The sequence below is a fragment of the Lepidochelys kempii genome, chromosome 17 (assembly GCF_965140265.1).
Source record: "Lepidochelys kempii isolate rLepKem1 chromosome 17, rLepKem1.hap2, whole genome shotgun sequence".
Classification (NCBI taxonomy): domain Eukaryota; kingdom Metazoa; phylum Chordata; order Testudines; family Cheloniidae; genus Lepidochelys; species Lepidochelys kempii.
The window spans coordinates 24,740,632-24,758,891 of record NC_133272.1 but is presented as its reverse complement, the minus strand read 5'-3'; the positions used below and the strand labels follow the sequence as shown (position 1 = coordinate 24,758,891).

Below are 18,260 nucleotides of genomic sequence, written 5' to 3'. Positions count from 1 at the left end.
ACAATGAGGGCTAAGGAGGGCCCTGCTGCAGGCCGGGGACGTCGCCCTGGCCTCCCCCAAATCACATGGAGGTGGGGCAGCACCTTAGTGCCCCCCGAGTACCCCCATTGAGATCGCCAGCCAGGACCTGTCTGGTGTGAGTGCCATGGCCCTGCCTGCTGAGACTGGCAGCAGTCCCCGTCCATGAGCACCACTGCCCTGGGGGTGGAGTGATCAATGGCTCCATGTCTAGCTCGCAGCCGGTATCAAGTGGAGTGCCCCAGGGGTCGGTCCTGGGGCCGGTTTTGTTCAATCTCTTCATAAATGATCTGGAGGATGGTGTGGATTGCACCCTCAGCAAGTTTGCAGATGACACTAAACTGGGAGGAGTGGTAGATACACTGGAGGGTAGGGATAGGATACAGAGGGACCTAGACAAATTGGAGGATTGGGCCAAAAGAAATCTGATGAGGTTCAACAAGGACAAGTGCAGAGTCCTGCACTTAGGACGGAAGAATCCCATGCACCGCTACAGACTAGGGACCCAATGGCTCGGCAGCAGTTCTGCAGAAAAGGTTCTAGGGGTTACAGTGGACGAGAAGTTGGATATGAGTCAACAGTGTGCCCTTGTTGCCAAGAAAGCCAATGGCATTTTGGGATGTATAAGTAGGGGCACTGACAGCAGATCAAGGGATGTGATCGTTCCCCTCTATTAGACATTGGTGAGGCCTCTTCTGGAGTATGGTGTCCAGTTTTGGGCCCCACACTACAAGAAGGATGTGGAAAAATTGGAAAGAGTCCAGCGGAGGGCAACAAAAATGATTAGGGGACTGGAACACATGACTTATGAGGAGAGGCTGAGGGAACTGGGTTTGTTTAGTCTACAGAAGAGAAGAATGAGGGGGGGATTTGATAGCTGCTTTCAACTACCTGAAAGGGGGTTCCAAAGAGGATGGCTCTAGACTGTTCTCAGCGGTAGCAGATGACAGAACAAGGAGGAATGGTCTCAAGTTGCAGTGGGGGAGGTTTAGGTTGGATATTAGGAAAAACTTTTTCACTAGGAGGGTGGTGAAACACTGGAATGCGTTACCTAGGGCGGTGGTGGAATCTCCTTCCCTAGAAGTTTTTAAGGTCAGGCTTGACAAAGCCCTGGCTGGGATGATTTAGTCGGGGATCGGTCCTGCTTTGATCAGGGGGTTGGACTAGATGACCTCCTGAGGTCCCTTCCAACCCTGATATTCTATTATTCTATTCTATGATTCTATGGAGGTGGGCGCAGGAACATGGAGGAGGATGTGGTCCCTGAGCCACTGAGCTACAAGCCAAACCCGCCTTACCTTCCACGATGCCCCAGGGATACAGTCGCCCACGGACTCGCCTTCCTTTGGCCTCCACAACTGTGTTGCTGCCGATCACAGCGAAAGGAATGCTCTCCTGGAACAGAGCCATGGGGTTACTCCTGGCCATGGCCTCCCCTATCCCCGGTGCCCTGGGACCCCATGGTCCATCTGCACTGGAGTGGGTAGTGTCATTCCCCATGTGGGCAGACACACCCGCAGTAGCTTGCTCACTGCACGGGTGTAGCTCTGGCTGCACAGGTGATGGGGCAGGCTGGCTGCCCTGAGAACAATCCCATTGGAGCTCCTACACAGGCTAGCGTGGGTGAGTCCACCTAAGTGTAAGTTACACGGCCAGCTCCAGTGTAGATGCACCCTCTATTTGCTCTGCAGTCCAGCTAACAAGCCTGGCATGGGAGTGCAAGTAGCTTTCCATTACTGGCACTCCTTCCCCTCGAGATCAGCACTCAGGGTAGGAGCGGGGCCAGCGGGAGAGAAAGTGGAGCAGTGAGAGAGATGGGCTGGAAGAGAGAAGCCAGCTGCAAAGGGTCACACAAGGTTGGTGGTACCAGGTATGCCCCACTGAACAGGAGCTGGAGCACCCCAGAGCAATGGCTGGAAAGGACCTGGAGAGCTGCTGCTGGCTAGGAGCGGAAGAGCCATGTAAACTGACGGTTCAATGGGAGCTGGAGCAGGGCTTGGGTCTGGGCCCAGCTGCTGATATAGGAGCCCTGCAGCAGTGGAGAGCGGGGGCTGGACTTGCGACAAATCACCATTGTGTTAATCCTGCTGCAATTCCTGCCAGCTGGGCCGGGAAACAGCATTTTACTGGCCCTCCCGGTCCTTTCTGCATGCCTGTCACTCAGAAACTCACCTCCCATCCTCTCAGTAGCCAGCAGTGATCACTGGTGGATCCCCTACCAACCCAGACAACCAACTGGATGGCTGCCCCTCCCTCCGCTCCATACAGCAGAGTGTGATGCTGGGGTCCACCATCTGGGCCTGATGTGCCATGCTACATTAGCTTGGTACGTTGCGCTGGGCCACCACCCTGGTTCTGTGCCCCCCCCGCAGCTCAGAATGACAGCACCATGACGGTGACACTGCTGGCTGGTCCTGTTGGCTTGGCTAAGGCAGTCTGCTCGCTGTGGCAAGACCAGCAGCCTGTCAGTCCCACTGGAGAGGCCTTCCTCCCCAGGCAGCCTCCTTCCATGAAGCTTTTTGTCCCATCTGGAGAAGCTGCCCGTGGCCACATTAACCTGTAGCTCCTCTGTGCACTCTGGGTATTACCCTGCGGGCCGGTATTTAACCACCATCCTGCATGGCAGCAGGTGCAATACCATCCCGGCACTGGGTGGTTCTGTAACGGTCTGCCACGCTGTCCTCCTCCCACTCTGCTGCCTGTGTGGGACGGGGCAGCTGCAGCGCCCCCATGACAAGCCCCCCAGCTTGGTGCTGCCCTTCGTTGCTTGCGGCCTCCCCGCCAGCGCTGTGTCTGTGCCAGGCCACGGGGAGCCCAGGATGGAGGCTGGGAGACGCCATTGCAGGCGTGATCCTGCCCACGCCGGACTCAGTGGCAGGTTGGCGATCGACGCCAGCGGGAGCAGGCCCAGGGTGCTTTACAGGCCACTCTGGCAAAGGAGCCGGGAACTCAGCTGACGCACTCGACAGTTTGTGTCCAGCTCTCCTCACTGCTGGCAGCGGTCAGCAACTAATAACACCGAGTCCCCGTGACCGTGGTCTATATTCTTTCCTTCAGATTTCTTTTAAAAGGTTTATTGTCAAAGGCACCTGTGACTCTGCTGTCTCTGAAATCTCCCTAGCCTTGCATTCACACCTGGGCACTGTCTCTCTCTAGTGCTTTCCCCCCAGGGTTCTTCTAATGCCCGTACTTTGGAAGACCTTGCTGCCTTAGTCCTTTGGTACATGTCCACTCATTCCTTTATCTGCCGCTGGTCGCTCTTCCTCCAAACCCTGGGCTAGTTCTGAATACGGACTGGTCTGGTTGCTTCCCCAACACGTTGCATTTTCAGGGTGTCAGATCTCTGAGCAGCCCCTCCTGCAGCCACACTGGCTGATTCGTACTCCTTGCCTCTTTCCTTTTCAGAGGATCTAGCCTTTGGGGATCCCCCACTCTTCTCCCATGCCTGTGGATTTCAACCCTCCCTCCCATTGCTCCTTACTCACTAGATCAGGTGATTCTCCAAAACTGGCTAATGCCCAGATGCTGCTGTGTTCTGCACGTACCTTGTGGGGTCTGATTCCATTACCTCCTGTTCTTGGTCGGAGCCTCCCTCCCAGTAAGCAGATGATCCAGGAAGGTTTCCCTTCTGGCTGGACTACAAAGCTTCCCTTCTCAGAGTGTAGAAGCCACTGGGCTGAGGTATGTCTGGCTGCATTTGTCACACAAGATATACCTGGGGCTTAGCAGGCGACTCTGACCCTGTTCCCTGAGCTGCATTCAGTGGGACAGCTGCTCTCATCCGCTCACCTTCAGTGCCTGGTCCTGCAGCTTGAAATCCTCATCTTCATCAGAGTCGCACTCAGGGAACTGGTAGATCCGGATCCCATAATGTTCGATTTCCTCTCTAATCTGAACAAAGAAACAACCCCTAAGACTGATGGCTCTGGCGCTCAGCCCTCATTTTAAGGGCATCCCAGGAGAGAGAGGAATACGTTATGCTCACCTACATGCCAACTACTGTCTGTTCTTCCATCTCACACTGAACAGTAAAATCCAGACACCAGTGGTTCATTTCCTATGGTTTCCAAACAGGCCAGGTCCCTGACATGGTACACGGGCTGCTTTCTGCCAGTTCTGACCATTGTCTCGTGCCCCAGGAACCCTCTGGCACACACGGTGTGGCAGCTGCTCTCTCTGCAGCCTGGCCTGTACCTCTGTCCCTCTTCTCACCAATCCTCAGACTCCATGAGGCCACAGGGACCAGCTCTTGTCTCTTACATCCTCCATTTCAGAGGGGTTGCACCCTGCTGTCCCTTCCCTTAGTATCCTGTAGGACTCTGCAGCTCCCTCTCCTGACCTGTCCTCTCCCATTCCTGGGATCCTGAGGGGGGCACTCGGGACTCTGGGAGCAGCCCTACAGAAATGCCTGTTTAGAACAGGCCTTGGCTACACTGACCCAACGGGATGGAATACCCCAGGCGCAGCAGCACCCGAGGAGCGATGGCCGAGGCTGGGGCGTAGACGGAGCTCATTGTACCACGGCGGTGCCCAGACACGCGCAGGACACCCTGGCTGAGTCCCGGGAGGCATACAGCTGCTCCCCTAGCTGTCAATGGTTAACGGTGCAGGTGGGAAATTGTGGCTCCCATTTGCCAGAACAGAGGCAGTGCCAGAGTGAAAGACTCTGTGTTAGCCCGGGACGGGGGTGGGAGGAGCATTCCATTACTTGGGCTGGGGGGAGGGAGGAATTCAGAGGTAGCCAGGCCTCCTCTCACCTTGCTTTTCTTGCGCTCCACCTCTGAGGGCGTCAGGGTGTCAGCTTTCGCCAGGATGGGCACAATGTTCACCCGCTGATGGAGAGCTCTCATGAATTCCACATCCAGGGGACGAAGGCTGCCGACAGAGAGCAGAGTTAGCCCTGTGTAAACTGGGGCTGGATGTTCTCCTCGCTACAGGACTCTGGCAGAGCGAGCATCCACCAAGCACTGCCCTGGCAGTGCGAGCTGGGAACTCCAGTGTGAGCTTCCCCGGAGCAGTGCCCTGGCAGTGCCCAGCCAGGACTGCGGCAGTGCAAGCATCCTCCAAGCACTGCCTCCCCCCACTGCCCGCTGAGCCCCCTGCAATGCAAGTGTTCCCAGAGCAGCCCTCAGCCAAGAGTCCTGCAGCAGCCCAGTCAGCGCTTGGCTGGGAGTCCAGAGCTGGGAGCTCCACACTATGGGCCCACCCAGGGCCCGCACTCAGTCACTGAGCTGCAAGCTTTGCTCGCTAGGGCCATGTCTCGGCCTTGTGGGCAAGGTGGTTTTAGCCTTCTCAGGGAAGGCGGGAGGAGCGGCTGCGGCAGGAGTTCCCAGACCCGTGTCCAAAGGGTGAGATGACGTAGAGGCAGCAGTGCACGCGGTTGTCCTGGATGTTCTTCCGGTTCAGGCCACTCTCGTCCCGGAAATATTGCTCGAATTGCTGATCTATGTAATCAGCCACAGGTTTCCAGCTGTGGAGAGAGGGGACAGGCTGGAGAAAGCCAAGTGAAGCCAGTGCCCGTTGCACCGGCCGGCATGTTAAAAGAACTCTGTACTAGGAAATGTAAGACCGTCAGCTTGGAATTACCCTGCTTCCACTGTCCTGCGGGAGCTGCAGGGAGATGCTGCCCCTCTCCAGCCCGGACCCAGTTGCGAGAAGCTACGAGCTTCACTAGTGCTGAAATACAGGGATGACTGCACCAGAACCCAGGCCGGCATCTGATCTATGACAGTGCAAATGGCGGAGGGCAATCGGGGGAAATTCTTATCCTCCTCTTTCAGCCTTGCATCCCAGATTAACCTCACAGGCCTGGGGAACTGTCCTTCATCCAGGCCTCCGTTAAGATAACACAGCATGCGTAAAAGCAGATCATAAAGTGATAGAAATGTAACAGAGCCACCCCTCGCCTGACAGAAGTGATGTGCCAAATCAGGAGATCTGGGACTCTGCTATTAGACCCATGTTGCGATAGCTGCCTCTTTAGCTCAGGCGGTAGAAGCTCCTGCTTTCCCCCCGTGGTGTCAGGTTCAGTGACCCCGATGACCCACACACAGGCACTGCACTGTCTGTGAGCACTAGCCTGCAATCTGCTCCCACAAGCAGGAAGACAAACCACAGATCCCGCTGCCCCCTGTGCTGCTGCTGTCTCCCAAAGCCTTGTGCAGCCCACTGGACAGGGGAGAGTTGGGCCTCCTGTACAGGTCAGCCCACAGGGAGCAGCAGTTAACGTAGAAGAGGTCTGAGCTATGGACCTAAAGATGGCGGGTTCACACCCAGCTGCTAAGCCAGGGGAGCAGTAAATATAGACACGTATAGCTGCTAGGGAGAGGAGCCTGGTGTGACTGTTAGCAGGGGTCTAGACTCTAAGCTGTGCTATGAGAAGTGATGGGGACACTGTACTAACATTCGTTATGCTGGGGCAGTTTACTATTTACTGGGTTAATGGGAACTGGCTGTTTGCGGTAGCCTGAGACTGAGAGCAGTTGTTGGGGTGGGATTTTGCCTGTGTCCAGGGCAGGAAAGCCTGGTCCTGAACTTATCATAGAATCATAGAATCTCAGGGGTGGAAGGGACCTCAGGAGGTCATCTAGTCCAACCCCCTGCTCAAAAGCAGGACCCATCCCCAATTAAATCATCCCAGCCAGGGCTTTGTCAAGCCTGACCTTAAAACTTCTAAGGAAGGAGATTCCACCACCTCCCTAGGCAACGCATTCCAGTGTTTCACCACCCTCCTAGTGAAAACGTTTTTCCTAATATCCAACCTAAACCTCCCCCACTGCAACTTGAGACCATTACTCCTTGTCCTGTCCTCTTCCAACACTGAGAATAGTCTAGAACCATCCTCTCTGGAACCACCTCTCAGGTAGTTGAAAGCAGCTATTTGATTTAAGAGAGCAGCCTCGCTCTCCTCCACACCTATTACAGGGGGGGAAGAGGGTGCTGTGTATCTGTCACCAGTTTGAATCCTGCCCAGTGTAGCTCCCACACATGTCTGGGGGCTCTGCCCCATTTCCAGCTCCCACCGCCCCATGCACCCCTGTGCTCTGCATTACACTGTAAGCTCTTCAGGGCAGGGCTGTCTCTGACGTGTGTTCAGACAGAGCAGAGCACCATTGGGGCATGCCCCTCTGGGCAGCAGGAACCACAGCTGCCTCTCTGGGCATGTGGCAGAGTCGGTCCCACTGTGACTGGCACAGGGCGGGTGGGAAGCAGATCAAACAAACAGAGAAAAAGCCACTCATCTTTTCTGGTAAATCTCTCTGTCTCTGGGCCGGTCTCAACATCTGTTTGGGTTTGGGTCTGGGTCAGGATTGTTGGACTTTCAAGGTTGGCCATATGGGTTGTCTGATCTGTAGCTGTGTCTGGGGAAAGGCAGTGTTTCCCAGTGGGTAGAGCACTGAACTGGGACTCAGGAGACCTGGGTTCTAGTCCCAGCTCTGCCACCGGCTGGGTGACCTTGGGCAAGTCACTGTCCCATGCCTCAGTTTCCCCATCGGTAAAATGAGGATAAGGACCCTACCCTCTGGAGATCTGTTTAAGAGCTAGGTGGCATTATTTCCTTTACTTCTGTTGGTTTAAACTACAGTGTTTCTCTGTACCACGAACTAGACTTACTGGCAGAAATGAATCTAGAACAATGGGGCTTGTTAAAGGGCAAAGCTCACACCACAGGTGGGGTCAGGACCTGCATGCACACATCCTTTTGGCGGATGTAAGAGCTGGAGTGCGCCAGGCTGGCTTTCCAAAGTAATTTTCCTGGCTGAGTCCCTCACATTGTGCAGATAAATCACAGGAGCAACAAACAGCCAGACCAGACCGGACATTTACCTCGCAAGGCAGCCTGGGAAGCCAGGAATTCTGTTCCAGCCATGAACATTGCCACCTTGTTCAGCTCCCTCTCTGGGGTCACCAATAACTGTACAGACAAGCACTGACCCCAGGACTGCACTCTGGGATTGGCCCCTTTGTACACGATGGCTCAGTTACTACCGCTTTTATGTTCCTCTCTCCAGACCGGTGTCTTCCCCATGCAACCACTCAGCACCAGGCTTCCAGGCCATTAGCAGAAAGCCTGATTTGTACCCCGAGCCTCCTCCAGTCTCTGCTGCCCCCCTCCCGCCCCCACCGGATGTGAGCAGTTCAGTGAGGCAGGGCTCACCTGCTCAAACCAGCTGGTTTGTGTGCAGTGGCCTGTGCTCATCTAGTACTTGGTATCATTTATGTTCTCTCCAGGGGCCAGACTGCCCAGTGTGTGTGGCTGCCCGGGCTCCTGCTCATCCTGCCAGGCGAACTGCGGAGCCATGGCCCCTTCCTCTCCCGTGGGACATACCATTCCGTGTTGTTCACAGCGTCGCCGAATCCTGGGGTGTCCACAATGGTCAGGCGCAGTTTGACCCCCTTCTCCTCAATGTCCACCACGTGTTTGGTGATCTCCACTGTCTGAGTAATGCGCTCTGGAACAGCAACAGAAGCAGTCAGTGGGTTGATCCGGCAGGGGCCAGGGGGAGCCGAGCTTGGCTGCACCAGGACGGTGGAGGCCCAGATCTGTTACCTGTGCGCAGCTGCAGGGCCAGCCTGTGCCAGGTACCTGGGGGTGATGCAGAGCTGTGCTGTGCCAGCGAGCTCTAGCAGGGATGGTCTCAGATCCTCAGCACAAAGAGGCAGGACCATGGCCTGGGCTCTTCTTAGCTCCTCCCCTTGCTCTCTGGGGAGGTCTGTGCCTCACGGATGCTCAGAGGGGACAGCCCTTGTGCTCTCCTGACTGCAGGCCCCTCGACTGGGACTGGCCCTTGTTCAGGGGTGCAAGGGCTGGGGTGAGAGAGCTCCAGGCTCCCTCTTCCTCCCTGCATGCCTGTGCCTGTGGAACCTGGAGCACTGCTCCACTGCTCTGGTGGTAACGCACGGCGGGCGGGGAGCATGTTGGGAGGTAGAAAGAGACGAGTGGAGAAGAGGCAGCTGCAGGGCTCCCCTGAAAGAGCGGAAAAGGGGAAGCAGCCCCAGTTGGGGAGCGTCTAGGCAGGGCGGCATGGAGTGATGGGAGAATCAGTCCCATGGTGATTTCCAGAGGAGTCCGGGCTCTTTACACTCACCAGGGCAGGGCAAGCAGGCTGAGCAGAAGCCGCTCCCTGGCCATGCCCAAGGCCCCTTGCTGCAGTTTGTGGCTACATTATCAATGCCACGCTGCTCCAGTGCCTTGGAGGGGGAACTCGGTGCAGGGAGGTTTGCAGCCCTGGGGCCCAAGCGAAGGCCACACCAGCACTGCTTAGAGACGGCAGCTCCCGCGGCTGCGGTGTGGGGACAGTGAAGATGTGGGCACTGCCTGTCATGGTCCTGCACCGCAGCGAAGGAGCTGGCCTGCTGTAGACTGACCATACATAAACAAATCTGGGTCATCCCCGGAGAGCCCCAAACACATTGCTCAGGGCCCTGGCTGTGACAGGCGCTTGGCTCCCGTGCAGCTCCCCAGACCCTGAGAAGAGAAGCTCGGTCAGGACCCATCCCAGCCCTGGAGGAGCTGATTCTGGGGGCTGACATGCCAGGAAATGTGCGAGTCCCCCCTCCCCCTGCTCAGCTAATGCAGCGGAGCCCTTTGGATTGTGTAAATGGGCCTGGAGTCATTTCAGCATCTGTGACTGTCTGCCATTTAACCCTCCCTTTTCAGAGGCTATTCCTGAGGCGCGGCGTTCTACGGCTCCAAGCCAACGTGCAGCACTGGGCCCAACGGCACCTTGGCACAAGGCAGGCGGGAGTCATTTGGCAGAGGCCTTCACTCTGCCTTTGTCATTGGTTGGGCTGCACAGGCCGATTCAGACAGCCTTAAGCGGGGTGTCCCCAGGCAGGGGTTCAGCCTTCTCCATACCGGACGAGCTCCAACAGGCCAGAGGGGAGCAATGGACCCCAGAGCCAAGCTGTGCGTGGGCAGGGAGGAACGGGGACAGTGCACTGCCACAGAGGCAGCAGACCCCCAATTCTTGTGGGATGGGGGAGAGCTATACAGAGTCCCCTCTGTGCATGGCTGAGGGGTACAATGCTGCCTCCACGCCCCCAGTACCTGGGCACTGACCACAGCCAGGTGTAACACACACACAGGACTCTGCCCTGGCCGCTAGGGGCATCTCTCCTGTCCTTTTGGGGGGTTGATTTCCTGTGGGAGGGGAGTGTGACATTGCACTCCATAAGCTTTATGAAGGTATGCTTATTAATGTGAATATGATGTAACTGGAATATGCTTTATGCAAAAGGTCTCTTGTAAGGTATCATTACAAAGCTTATAATCTACTGAGTGTGGTCATCCTATTTGTATGCATGTACCATTCTTGTATCGGAAGCTAGAAATATGAAGTATAACGCTGAGGTCCTATTGTAATTATGCAAGGTATGGGCCATTAATGGTGGTTTAGAATCCTGATGGCTCCCATTGACTAGGACAATTGGTTGTAGATGGTTTATTTACCTGCAAGCCTTCCTGTGTATGTGTGGGCCAGCCCTTGGATAATGAAAAATGAAGTCTCACAGGACATGTGACCATGTCACATGACACTGGAATCCATCTTAAATCTGGTACTTTTCCATTTAGAAGGAGGGGTGGAGACCCAGAAAGACAAAAGATTCCCGCTTGTGCCAAAGCTATAAAAGGGGGTGGAGCAGGACAAAGCAGTCCCAGTCATGAGAAAACCCCTAGTTTCTACCTAAGATGTCTGCTGGAACTAACAAGGACTGTACCAGGGGAAAGGATTGGGCCCAGACTAGGAAGGCATCCAGTCTGTGAAAGAAGCTTATTGGAACATCTCTGAAGGTGAGATATTACCTGTAATCAGTTTCTTAATGTATTAGGCTTAGACTTGCGTGTTTTTGCTTTATTTTGCTTGGTGACTTATTTTGTTCTGCCTGTTATTACTTGAAACCACTTAAATTCTACTTTTTATACTTAATAAAATCACTTTTGTTTATTAATTAACCCAGAGTAAGTGATTAGTATCTGGGGGAACAAACAGCTGTGCATATCCCTCTATCAGAGAAGAGTGAGGGGGGATTTGATAGCAGCCTTCAACTACCTGAAAGCGGGTTCCAAAGAGGGACGGAGCCAGGCTGTTCTCAGTGGTAGCTGATGACAGAACAAGGAGTAATGGTCTCAAGTTGCAGTGGGAGAGGTCTAGGTTGGATATTAGGAAACACTATTTCACTTGGAGGGTGGTGAAGCACTGGAATGGGCTACCTAGGTGGTGGTGGAATCTCCATCCTTAGGGGTTTTTAAGGCCCGGCTTGACAAAGCCCTGGCTGGGAAATTTAGTTGGTGTTGGTCCTGCTTTGGGCAGGGGGTTGGACTAGTTGACCTCCTGAGGTCTCTTCCAACCCAAATCTTCAATGATTCTATGAATTCCAAACTCACCGGGAATGTTCTCAGCAGGGGTGGCCAGAATGCTATTGATTTGGGGACAACTCAGAAGAGGGAAAGTGGAGGCACATGGAGCATAGGCAGCTGTTGATTGCACTCTGCTCGCTGGCCTAAGAGAGCTGAATGTGTGGACATCCTGAAGGAGAGGGGAGAACTAATGGTTCTCTCAGCTGGGAGCCCAGGACAGAGTCTCAGCCAACAGGGGCAGCCAGAGGAGAGGGGAGAGAGGCCTTCATTCCTTCAAGCCTGCCCCAGGTGGGCAAGAGTCCACCTTCCCTTCCAGTCTGGGGGGAAGAAAGGTACTTGGGGGTGGGGGGAGGAGAGGCACTGGCATGGGCAGAGAATGGGGGAGCCTCTGCAAGGGAGGGGGATGGGAGGATGGCATGAAGTGAGCTCAGGGGAGAGGGGAATGCAGGGAGCCCTTGGTGCGTATAGTGAGCTCAGCTACGCGTGTGCACTCCCCTCAGACAGTCCCTGGGCTACTGTCACAAAGGGGCCCAGGCACCTCACCACCTCGTTAGGTGTCACTGGCATCTGCAAACCCTCGCTTGGCTGCCACCGAACCCTGCAGGTGCCTAAACTCGACGGTTTCCGAGTGGAAGTTCCACACACACGGATGCTTCTGCCTCAGGGCATCGCACTACAGGCCCCCGGCAGGCCTGCAGCACCTGAGCCCCGGTGCGAGCCACGAATGGGGCATTCCTCCACTGCACTCTGCTGCTGGCCCCGATCCCACAAGCACGCTCCCAGCCCGCCCCGCTCCACCCAAAGCAGCCAGGAGAAGCAGAGGAGCAGGGGTTCCCTGCTACCCGCCAGCCCAGCAGGCAGGGCACTCACCCGGGAGAAGAGACGTGTGGTTCTGGTCCCCCTGCTCCAATTGCTCTAATTCTGTACCCACCATGGAACTGCTTCACCAGGAGAGACTGAGGAGCCCAGGGAAGAACAGCACCTGGCGAGTGCACTCGCCTGGGAGGGGGCAGATTGTTGAATCATATTAAAGAAGTTCTATATTAAAATCACAAATGAGTTTGATTCCCCATAGTTTCAATTCCAGGGTATTACTAATTAAGAGGTCTCTTGGTTTTTGATACTGTTTCTCTCCCTGTATGTGTGAAACTTGCAAGCTGCTAATTGCGTTAGTACTTTCTAAGACAGAGTCTGTTCTCAAAGCAATTCACAGAGAGAGAGACTCAAAGCAATACTCTGTAACAACAGAAACAGCACCCAGAGACTCCCCGCCCTTTTGTTGTATTAACAATTGTGATTAAAATAGAGATAGAGGATGTATGTGGATGGATGCTTGGTGTGGATAATAACTGAATGATCAGGGAGGTGCCAGCCTAAGAATCCAGTGTCCATCGGCTGAAGAAGACATCAAGTGGAAATAACCAGAGGACCCCCGGAGGGCAGACTGGAATCCACCCAGCAGCCTCAAGAATGGGAGAACCAAAGAACAAGATACATCTGGCAGCACGGAGCCATCAGGAATGTGACATCTGCTGATTGATTCAGCAACAGCATGATGAAGCAATTCCCATAGACTGGCATAGGAAGAAATTCCTATAAAAATGGACTCTGGAAAGTGAGAACTTTGGGGTCTGATTCTGCAAACCAACTTCCAGGAGCATTAGATGAGCATCTGACAAGGCCCTGCTCCCTCCTCATGTCCAGGTCACCTGGCCAGTGGCTTGGCATGAGCAACTCTAAGGCTGGTAACTATGATAACAACCTTGCAGAACCTGTGTGTGTGTGTGTGTATGAATGAATGAATGTGTGAATAAATATGAGATTGAATGGAATGTTATAGCTATAACTAACTGCTTACTATGATTCTTTCTGTATCCACAATAAATGTGGTATTTTGCCTTTCCCCCTTTAATAAGATCCTGCTGGTTTTTATTCTATTGGTATAACAAGATCCCTGTTCACAGCTCTTCTGCTCAGGCCAGGAGAGTGCTCCAGCCACTGGGCGAGAGGCTAGGGGCTCATGGCAAGCAGAGACAGGCGCTGCTCTGCAGCTTGGATTGAGGTGCTGAACTCCCTTAGGGGCGGGGCTTAGGACACCTCCCTCTCATCAACATCTCCCATTGGCTAGCTTAGCGTGCTGGCTTTTGTGGATCCCGTTCTCAGCCGCCAATCTCTCCCGCCACACAGGAATCCCAGTGATCTAGACACCAAAGTTAGGTGTTGCAGTACTGAGCAGTGCAGCGCTGGAGACCCTTGGTGTATCTAGCCCTGTGAGACACAGCAGGGCACGGGCCTTTGCTGTTGCGCTCCTCGCAAGCTCTTGAAACGTTTCTTTTCTTGCCAGCATCCCTCCCTCTGCCCTGGGCTGGGCTCTGGGCAGTTGTGGGCCAATGCGGGGCACTGGAAGTGAACCCTGTGTGAAGATGGTCACTGACTGTGGAGCTCAGCAGTGCTCAGCTTGCTGATGGCCGTACAGCCCATGGCATCCGATGAGCTCACCAAGGGTCACGTATGTTGAAAAGGACATGGGGTGGGGTTATGTCATGGCATGGGGTCTGGAGGAGGAAGGGCAAGGGCCCATTACAGCCCTGAGAGCTGCTGGCGAGAAGTATCAAGGCCAGAGCTACGAAAAGAACCCAGCTGGCTTGACTCCTCGTCCTGTGTTTTCCATTAGTCTCCCTCCACCAGAAATTAACTCACTTGTTTAAAAACCTGAGGGTTCCATATAAGCTTTGGCCTTTTGTAATGACATGGTCCCAGCCAGCCAGCTGGAACGAAGGGGAAATGGGGGCCGCCTCCGGGGCACATTCATCAGGCTGCAAACAGCAGCATAAATCACACGCCAGTTCTAAGATGATCATAAAACAGGGGTCAGTGTCACAGTAGCACCTCTCTCCCTATTGTGGGATTCTGGCTTGTGCAAAACCAGTGGGATTTACATGCAAACTTCACTGGCAGTTACAGCCACTTATAACGGGCCTGAATTTACACAGCAACTAAACAATAATGATCTCTAATGCTTCTCCTCAGATCCCAATGTCCTTTACAAAGGAGAGCTGTATCATTATCCCCATTTTACAGCTGGGGAAACTGAGGCACAGAGCTGTCCAAGGTCACCCATCCCCCCAGTGGCAGAACCAGGAAAAGACACAGGTCTCGCGAGTCCCACCCCAGTGCTCTACTGCTCTGAAGAGAGATGCCACGCCAGTGCAAGTTCGCCTGTTTTGCCACTGACCCGTATACACCTAATGGTCTGATTTGTCCTGGCCCTGCTCCTTCTGTTTCACTGTCACGGAGTGTGGGGGAGTCCAGGCCCTGCACCCCTCATCCTGGGATTCACTGAGACTCTCAGCCAGCCAGTAAAACAGAAGGTTTATTGGACAACAGGAACACAGTCCAAACCAGAGCTTGTGGGTAGAACCAGGACCCCTCAGTCAAGTCCTTCTGGGGGAGCAGGGAGCTTAGACCCCAGCTCTGGGGTTCCCTGCATTCCTCCACCCAGCACCAAACTGAAACCAACCCCCCACAGCAGGCTCCCTCCTGCAGCCTCTGTCCAGTTTCCCGGGCAGCGGTGTTACCTCCCTCTCCCCCTCCCCCTCCTGGCTCAGGTGACAGGCTCTCAGGTCTCCCATCCCCAGTGAAACCCCCCTGCCACATTCCCAGGTCAACACTCCCCCCTCCCTGCTGCATCACAGTCACTTTACACCTGGGCAGAGGGCGTGAAATGCTCCGAAATCAGGATTCCCCACGAACTGCACAACGCTATGGAGACAAGCTGTACTGTGATTTTTGGCACTGCTGAATTTAGCCCATTACTGAGAGTCTCTGTGCACTTACACTGGCTTTAACTCCACTAACATGCATGCGGTTACTCCAGAATCTCCCTGGTGAAGGGAGAGGAGAACCAGCCCCTAGGGTCATGTTATCTAAGGCCTATCTGGGGAAGAGCAAATGGGTTTGGATAAAGTTAGAACTGATCCAAACATTCGCACCTGACTCAAACTGAGCCCCAAACCAGAGCCGGGTCCAAGACACAGTCTGGATGTGCTCTGGTTTCACAGATCGAAAGGCCAGAAGGGATTGTTAAGATCAGCTCCTGCTTATCACAGGCCCTAGAACTCCCTCCAGAGACTGGAGGCCCTTTTCCTCCCTAGCGTTGGGGGGTGGAGGGTGCCGATGCAGGGGTTGGGTCAGGCCCAGCTCTGCCTCAGACCCAACTCGAGGCCTGAAAACATTGAGGAAGCTTCTGCTGGGGGAGGTTGCTCATTCTCCCCCAGAAGCAGAAGCCCCCACTTTAGGGAAGGCTCTTTCTCAGTCAGTGGGTTCCTGGCAGGGGCACTCTCCATCTCCAGCCCAGAGACATATGGGGGCTCGTGCCAGAAACTAACCATCTGTGATGCTCTGTCCGCCGTGGCTGAGGTGCTGACAAGTGATGGCAGGGCAGCACGAGGGGCTCGGCAGTTAGTCTCTCCAACCCAGAGCTGCAGGGGTAGTTAGGACTTTAATTGGACTAAATCAGTGGAAGTTAGGAGCCCAGTTCCATTATCTTGGAGGATCCGGGCCTCAGTGAGTTCCCCAGCAAACAGGTTCCATTATAAATCCAAGGATAGTTTCTCTAACTGCCTCCAAACCCCAGCTGTACCATGCACACATCCTACCGTATAACTGGGTGTGAGCCCCATCCGAACCCAGCTGCAGAGATCAGAGCTGGCTGAATTTAGCCCCTGCTCTAGTCCACTAATCCTGATCTTCCTGATTTTCCATGGATGCAGTCGTTACACCCAAACATGTGAGCAAGCAATGCTCAGCCTGTGTGTTGTTCAGGCTGTTGTGAATATTTGTAACTCTTGGGATACGATTGGTCATCTGAACTACCTAATTCTGTTTCTGCTCCCTGATTGGACAGCTGAATAATGAACAGTCCAAAATGGTCCATTAGACCATCTAGTCATGTTTCAGACTAAGGCATTTACAGGAATGGATGTGCAAGAGAATACTAATTCAAGCTACGACCTGTGAAGCTTCCAGCACCCACTGACATATCCATTAAACCTGGGGGAAAGTTTGTCTAAATGTTGAAATTCACAAAATTACAAAATAAAAACAGGAAAGTTTGGAATCCCTGCCGCCCTCCCCTCCCCAACCCAAATGTTTGAACAAGGAGTGAAAATGTTTCAGACTTTGAGGGGATTCCACCCGGCTGCTGCAGATAATCAGCGAGCCCAACAAGGGGCTCTGAGTCCTCCTCTGGCTGTGCCTCCATGAGAAGGCTTTTCACAAACGGTGCGATTTACATTGCTGTAGTTAAACTGGTACAAAGCTCTGTGTGGATGCTCTTATTACCTTTAAAGAGCAGCTATAGCTGTTTGGTTTAAGCCTGTTCCTCAGCGACACAAGCAAGAGGGGGTTCTCGTGTTCTCCTGTGCATGAGGCAAGTACTCAGGCGGGAGGGACCTGGGCAGGCTGAAGACTTTCTAAACCCCACCCTTTGTAACCCACCCTTCGGGGACCCCGTGGGCCCACCTTTCCTGCCTCCCAGTGCAAGCAGCTCGTCTCTCTGGCAGCAGAGGGATGAGGGCAGCTCTGCGTGGCACCCATTGGTGCTGCTCCGGCTGGGACACAGGGACTGCCAGACCAGGCCATCTAGCCAGATGCTAAGGAAGGAGCCCTGCAGTGGACACTTATGATCAGTGATGGTCATTCAAGTGACGCACTTCACAGGCCTAGTCCTGCTCACTTGTGGCCGCAGGAAGCCGAGCGGCTGGGAAAGGAGGGGTCACCCTTCGGTGGATATGCGGGACTGTTACCGGGGCGCCGTGGGAGCCCGCAATAGCTACAGCTGTTCTTTATAAAAACCCACAGAGACAAAAGCAGCATGTCATCTGCAGTGGGAACTTGAGGCTCCTCTCTGCTCACAGCAAGCGGGCATCAGCACACCAGCTGACTGCAGCAGAGGTGAAAGGAGCCAACCCTTGGAGAAGCCAGACAAGACCCTCACTGCGCTAATCAGAGCGGTAAGCAGGCCTCCCGCGGGACGTTAGAGCAGGAGATGCGCCACTTGCCCAAGGACTAGCTCGGTCTAGAGCCACCCCAGGAGAGCCTGAGACAAGCACAGGGTTCTAGACGATCCCAATCAAGAATCAGCCACCCACCGCACCCCTCCCTGAGCTCATCAGCAGGGAGCCTGGAACAGGTCCGCTTGGGCCAGTGGAACCCGGCAGGGAGCACGAATGGGGATTAGGACACCTGTGGGCCAAACCCTTTGCCCTTGTGCAGGGCTGGGTCTCCTTGTGCCAGCGTGAGAGGGCCAAAGCAAAGCTCCCACTAGCATCAGTGGCAGCTGACCCAGGCCCACAGGTATGAACTCTACAGGATCTCTCCAAATAACCACCACCCAGACGGTCTCAGTCAGGGCTCCCCTTGGGAGTGGGGAAGCTTCTCCCAGAAGGCCCCCAGTTTGGGCTCCTCCTGGTGGGGGGAAGAAGGGGTTCTCCCAGAGGGCCCCCAGTCAGTCTCACCCCTCACAGAAAGGTCTCTACAACAGCATCCCGCTCGTTTACTAACAGGCCTCACTGTGTTCTCTGAAGCTCCGCCTAAGGAGCAGACGCTTTCGACCAGCTCCGGGGAGCTCCAGGGTGCTGCACTGATTTTCACCAGCCGGGGAGCTTGCCCAGTCGCCTGTTTCACTTCACTTCTATGGCCCCGGCATAAGAACCTCCTCAAAAGAGAGCAGGAAATCCCACCGAAGATCCCTCCCTCTCACCTGAACAGCCCGTCTCCGCTGTGTCACCCAGGCAGGAGCATGGGGCAGCCAGCCTTTCCCTAAAGCTGCCTCCTACCAGGCACTGAGCTCTAGCAAGCCCCACATTAGTGCTCCCTG

General features: G+C 54.5%; 1 protein-coding gene across 10 annotated transcripts in view; it reads right to left on the bottom strand.

The window, feature by feature from the left end:
- SEPTIN4 (septin 4) overlaps window positions 1-18,260 on the bottom strand; it is a 78,103-nt gene that overhangs the window by 29,248 nt on the left and 30,595 nt on the right. For 7 of the 10 annotated variants that reach the window (XM_073315304.1, XM_073315303.1, XM_073315307.1 and 4 more), the window contains 5 exons: window positions 8,348-8,471; window positions 5,354-5,488; window positions 4,776-4,893; window positions 3,808-3,909; window positions 1,317-1,413 (listed from right to left, as the gene is read on the bottom strand). In XM_073315304.1, coding sequence (XP_073171405.1) covers window positions 1,317-1,413; window positions 3,808-3,909; window positions 4,776-4,893; window positions 5,354-5,488; window positions 8,348-8,471 — 576 coding nt within the window. Of the gene's footprint in view, window positions 1-1,316; window positions 1,414-3,807; window positions 3,910-4,775; window positions 4,894-5,353; window positions 5,489-8,347; window positions 8,472-18,260 lie in introns of those variants that run through there. The other 3 variants (XR_012155385.1, XR_012155386.1, XM_073315309.1) reach the window with 3 other exon arrangements.